Consider the following 6291-nt stretch of genomic DNA (forward strand, 5'->3'; position numbering starts at 1 on the left):
CGATCATTTCGTACGATAAATACTGACGTACAGCATGCGAAGGATCAAAACCCCCCACATCAACCAAACCTCGAGATGGTGCCCGATCTAGTGGATTTTTGTTAAAATGAAAATAGGCTCTAAGGAGCCATCAATTTCATTCTAAACCTCAAGATGGTGCCCAATCTCGAGGATCTCTGTCAAAATAAGAGTAGGCTCTAAGGAGTCATAAAAATCATTCTAAGCCTTGAGATGGTGCCCGATCTCGAGGATCTCTGTCAAAACGAAAAATAATCTCTAAGGAGCTATCCGTACAAGCCTAACCCCGAGTTGGTACCATATCTCGAGGGTTTCTACTATTACGAGCGCGGATCATTCACCCGATTCTTTGGCCCTACAGCCTTAGAACTGTTTTCGCCTTCAGATCAAGTTAAAACGCCCTCTCGATTACTTTAGTCCAGGGGCTACCCGAGTCCAGGCATATCCTCATCTAGGTTCTTTCAATAACTCCTTAGGGCTATCTTCACTCTAAGTTCAAATCAAATTTTTTAGGCCGCCCAAGCTCGAGCTAACTCCCACTCGGGGACTGTCTGTGAAAATCTTAGGGCTATCTTTATTCTCAGGCATTTGAGTGATTTCCCCCTCGAAAGCTATCAACAGGGCCTAAAAGGCTAAGTTTCGTTCTAAAATTTGAAGCCCTATTCCCACTCAATCCGAATTCGGGGGTCCCGACGGCCTAATCTTGCATCAGTTCAATTCGGGCTCAGTCCGAGGAACGGTAAAGGCCTCCAGGGGATATCATACTAATCAATCAGGAACCGAGCGAATACCTATGCTCGGGCCCGGTATTTGGACCGATCGGTGGAGTCATGTGCTCAGGTTCTTCACAAATATAAATAAAGGGAAATTCAGCACAAATCAGAGACAAATTGAAGAAACATTTTGTATAAATAAACGATGATCACAAAAACCCGTATAGGGTCCTTACACATGATTACAAATGCCCACGGAGGTTCCTTACAAAGAAAATAAAAAATAACGGCTAAAAGTCTAATCTACTCTCAAGGATGCATCTTAGGGAGCCATTTCTGCAAGAACCGTTCCCTCGGGGACCCATCTCGACCTTCCAAATGATGTCTTCAAGAACCCCTTCTGAGGCGGAAAAGAACAAAGAAGCAGAAAACGATAAAGAAGGAGAAAAATATGAAGAAGTGGCTGCGTGAAAAATTTGGCGATTATGGGTCTCGTCAGCACTACTATTGTGAAGCCACTTCTTGAGATGTTGCACCGGTGCGGGATGCAACAGTTAGTATATGGCACCACCTCACTCCACGAAAAACAAAAGGAGTGAAGCGCCGCACCAGGCAGTTAAGAGAGATGAGCAGAAGTTCATAGTCCCCATATCCTTTAATGCAAAGATAATTTGAGATTTTTCTCTCATTATTTCGGGCCAACAACAACAACAAACCAGTGCAAAACCACTCAGTAGGAGAAAGCTCTGGGAAAGGTCCATGGCGTAACTGATGAGAACACTGCCATGTGATCTTATGGCCACGGGCTTCAAACATGGGAAATAGCGTTGGATGGGTACGAAGAGAAGAAAGGAGTAAAAGGCTGTTGAAGAACGAAGTTTTGGTTCAAGAAAGCTTCCATATATAGAAAAGGTGGCAGTGTAACCGACGACGCAATCAATGTCTTTGGAAAACGTATCAACAAGCGCAATCAATGTCTATTGGGAGCCGCATCGGCAGCGATATTATCGCCCTGAGAAAGTAAACCTGCGCTACATTAAATGTTCCGAGGAAAGACGTATCGATGGGACGTCTCAGTTATCGCAAAAGCTGACGTTATAAGCATGACATCATCACAAGAGGCTCGAGGAGATCGGTGTCAAAATCATTTCTTATCATTTTAATGTAAGAAATGCGGGGACTATCTGTATACAGTAAAAATTAGAGGGCTCGACTTTATGATCATTAGGGCGCCTCGTAGAGACCACCCCCGGAAGGCTCGAAGTTTAGCTCAGAGTTCGCCTCTAAAGGTTCATAGTGATCGACCTCGAGGCAATGTAAAGCAACGGTTATGATGCACTAGCGGAAAGTTCCCAAGGCACATGATTAAAGCTGACCTAGCCTACCAGGCTAGTTCAAGCCCGTACAATGGCATTGAATGACTGTGCCAACCTCATGTCTTTTAATAAATGCACTTTGTACTATGTTATAATTTCCCTCATCTATAAAGGGGACCCTTGTCATTTTGTAAAGTCACAATATACTACACACTACATCCAATACAAGAACACTATCCGCTCTCTAACTTAAACATACTATCTTGATTCTATTACTTACATTTATTGCTTATATTCATTGTGTTCTATTTATTGCTCATTATTGGCCTTAAAAAGCCTCCATCAAAGCTCTCAAAACTGTTAGCCCTTCATCGGCCATTCATAGCTAAGTATCGAGCTCGACCTCGAGGCCCCATATAGTCAGACTCAAGGCTCCGATTCTCAGCCATTCGATTTGCTTAAACATATTATTCTCAAGTTCTTATCTCATTTTTTAGTCTCACACTTAGCATCTATTGCCTAACAACTAGCATAAAAACAGATCACGTATTTTTTGAACCACAAAATCAAATCTAATTGTAATTACCAGTTTCAAAGTAAACACCCAACAAGCCATTTGTCCTACACGTAATTCACCGGTTTTACAAGAACTGTCATTTGTTAAAGTGGAGCAGAATGCACTTTAGGCCTTTAGCCATGGAGCGAAATTAATAATTTACACAGCATGTAAGCAGTAATGTCCACCATAAGATAAAATTATGTAAATACTATTTTTCGAAATGGTTGAAGCAGCGTGGCTGGATAGAGGTAAAGGTTACGCTTTTTTTAAGAAGTTGATTCATGTATTGCAAAATTGTCTTTGATTGGTTGTAGCAACCTTCTTGATTAATCTCTGTACCGAACTTTATCCATCGATACTACATTTTGGGTTGTAGAGAAAATCTTGGAGTAATTGTTTTTACTTTTTAATCAGAAAGTATGGTAATGTTTATAGCTTAGCCTAGTCAATACAGAGGATTGAGGTCAAATCAGTCTGAACGATAATCGCTCTTCCCATCTAATCTGTTCAAGCATTCATGGCATGCAGAAAATTAAAAAATGTCACAAAATTCAAGCATTTGACAATCCAATAATTCACTGGATTTTCCAGAAGTCGGAAAATCAAACTTGGGTTTCTGATCATATAATTCATCTGTTTAAACATCAGAGCCTGTTTTGCAGATAATGATGTCAGGCAAAAGAGTGTATACATTTGATTTTACCCTTAGTTGTTCTATTCAATGCTTTAACAGAAGGCCTAGCATACACATGCTTTTGAATCATTTTGTTGCTTGTTTGCTTGATCAACAGAGGCTTGCTCCACCTTGCTTAGCTTAACTTGATGAATGATTCTTCTAGCCCAATCTGCAAAATAGGTTTCGTTGTGTCCAACCATCCCATCTTTATGAAAATGGAAGCACTGCAGATGATCTTGTGGAGATGGACACTCCTCGCCTATTGAATCCCACCATGCACCTTGATGTTTCATCCCTGATTGATTCGCCATCCAGTGGTGAGCATATTGGCCTGGGCCAGCATTCTCTAACCAACCCTTTGGGAAGAATTCCATTACACTGCTCTCCCGGTCCATGAAGAGCATATTAGTTAATTGTGCTCCATGTGGAGATGCAACAATGTCAGTGTTGGTCAGCACTTTAACCTAATAAAGGACATTGGCATTATTTCAGATGCTACTGAGGTTTCTATGCAGGGTATTATGAATCTTGTCGATGAATGTTTCTAGGTAAGCTTTAGTTGTATATTTTGTTCTGTAAAGTACTATTACTTCATCTGGAGCAATTGCTGAATACTGATAATAGAAAGGGAAAAATGTGTACCTGGCCGCAGAAAGATAAATCTTCTGACTGCACTACATGCAGAATGCAGCCTTCGACCCTTGCACATTCCTTTGCAAATATACCAGTCACAGCAGTTGCATTCTTGAATGAGCGAGAAGCTCTTCTCATCAGCAGTGTAAGTCTTATAATTGGAAATCCTCTTTCATTTAGCTCTCTACCTTTTCCTGCAGGATTAAGTCCACAGTAACTCCTAGCTTTGCAGCGGAGCAGGTCAAACACCTTCAGCTTAGTGTCCTGCCTCATTTGGCCTAGATCATGCCTCGTGACAATGGCTTTCTCAAAACAGTAAGGTACATCTCCTCTATCAAATCCTTCCACCTTGACCTCACCAAAATTCGCTTGCATAAGTTGTTGAATCCATGATCCCATTCTTAATCTCAGTTCTCCCCAATGGAATAGCACCCATCTTGATGGCTTCAAACATTCATTTTTCATTGACCATCTCACTAGATGGGCCATTGCAGATAATCCATGCCACAGATTTTGGTGGTCGTAATATGTGTCTGATACAAAAGTTAAGCCTTCCAGTAGAATAGCAGAGTCTGGAAGACCTTCTCGCCATGCCAACGCATATGAATTCTTTGTGCCATCCCTAATATCCCGTCCCTTAAAGCAAAGAAGCCGTCCTTTGGATGCCTTAGAAGGGAAATACAAGTGTTCTGCTTCATTTTCCTCAAGTGTGTCGTTCAAAGAGCTCATAAACCAGGTGTGGCCAGTTGTGGCCGTTTCTCTAAATCTAAGGTCCGTGAGGGGAAGGAAAGTGACAGAGTCTTTGAGTTCTGCAGTCATGGTCTCAATGACATCAGAGTTATTCTCTTGGGAAAGAAAAGCCCATCTTTGGGACGTTGCTGATAAGGTGAAATCAAAAGGGGATGAGTATTGAATGTGAAAGAGGATGAAAACCAGAAACAAGGAGGAAACAAAAATGCTGATGAATTTTGTGGAGAAGCATTTCTTCTCGCTTTGAGTGTAAGACTTGAGATGATCTTCCATATCCCTCAGTTAAGCTAAAGATGAATCTTTGTGACTGGCAAACAGAAGCACACTATTTCACCGACTATTACAAGCAAATCTATTCTCGAGATTGGAAATTAAATCTATATAAATAACTTAGTTGACGTAAAACTTGGAGTAATCACGTTAGCAATTCCTAGTCAGGTGATAAGCACATGATACAAGACTTAGAAAAGCAATTTCCGCATTGAGAATGAATGCTTTTCGAATATTTTAGTTCGAAGGCGAGCAGATTAAGGGTTTAAGGTCAGTGACAGAGCCGTGTTTCGCGTTAGTTTTATTGAAATCAGTACTTAATCTATAGTTTCGTCAAACTTGAATTAAATTCTTCACAGCTGATAAATACTTTATTAAGATCCAAGTAGTATTGCATAAGTTTCAGAGAAGAAAACCGTTTGCGCAAACAGGAAGATAACATGGGCAGATTCTCATCCAACAACACCACCTCAGATTCCGCCTCCGACTCTATAACGTCCTCTATCTTCATCTTCATCTTCATCTTCTTCCTCAAGTCCCCGTCTCCGGCGGAGGTTAAGCAGTTGGTTTCTCCATCGTCAAATTGCCGCTTCATCGGCAGCTTCTTCTCTTCCTCCGACTCTATAACTTGCTTCATCATCTTCATCAGCTCACCGTCGCCGGCAAAATTGGCGCTATCGGTTTCTCCGCCGTCGAATTGCCGCTTTGACAGATAAATGAGGAAATCAGAGGGCCGGGGGGGGGGGGGGGTTAGTAAAATCTAGATTTGCAGGAAATATATAAAATATTTGTGATTTGAAGAGTGTTTGGTCTTCACTAACCCTACCGGTAATCTCATTCTAAATGTCATACTTAACACTATACTAATAGAAATAGTTGGTGTAATTTTGAATACTAGTTTTATGGTACGCGCGTTGCGCGTGTAACATATCTAAATGAGTATAAAGCTTTTACAAAACCATATAAACGATATTTGAATTATAAAGTAAAAGTGTAATTTATATTTAAAAAATATTGATTTTATATAACTGACTCAATAAAGAATATCGATTTATACCTTCTTTAATTATGTTTTCTTTTTCTCTTTTAACTGTTTCATTAGATTGAGCTCATATGTCGTTATATCTTAAGTCTTTGCAAAAACTTCCAAATTCTAATCTTCAATTTTTGAAGACTTAAAATAAGATCTACAGTTTTATTAGCAGATTTCCAACGTACGTTTATATGCACTTTATCTAAGACATATATGAAAAAAGTCATAATTACTTTATATAATTCAAATAAGCAAAAGATTTATAATTAATTTTCTATTTGGTTTTGAATTCCTAATAATTAGGTGTTTCTATACATATGTAG

The 6291-nt window shown here is 40.0% G+C and overlaps 1 protein-coding gene across 2 annotated transcripts; it reads right to left on the reverse strand.

Annotated features, from left to right (window-relative positions):
* Window positions 1–3158: 3158 nt before the first annotated feature.
* Window positions 3159–5695, reverse strand: LOC107763035 (uncharacterized). 2 transcript variants are annotated; one of them, XM_016581444.2, is made up of 3 exons: window positions 5405–5695; window positions 3925–4972; window positions 3159–3746 (listed from the first exon to the last, which is right to left on the reverse strand). In XM_016581444.2, exons 2-3 carry the CDS (start codon window positions 4936–4938, stop codon window positions 3345–3347), a joined length of 1416 nt encoding a protein of 471 aa, XP_016436930.1. In that variant the 5' UTR covers window positions 4939–4972; window positions 5405–5695; the 3' UTR covers window positions 3159–3344. The 2 variants fall into 2 exon arrangements, with proteins under 2 accessions (XP_016436930.1, XP_016436929.1); XM_016581443.2 differs by having other exon boundaries at window positions 5352–5672.
* Window positions 5696–6291: the final 596 nt, after the last annotated feature.

Source organism: Nicotiana tabacum, chromosome 16, assembly GCF_000715075.1.
Source record: "Nicotiana tabacum cultivar K326 chromosome 16, ASM71507v2, whole genome shotgun sequence".
NCBI lineage: Eukaryota > Viridiplantae > Streptophyta > Magnoliopsida > Solanales > Solanaceae > Nicotiana > Nicotiana tabacum.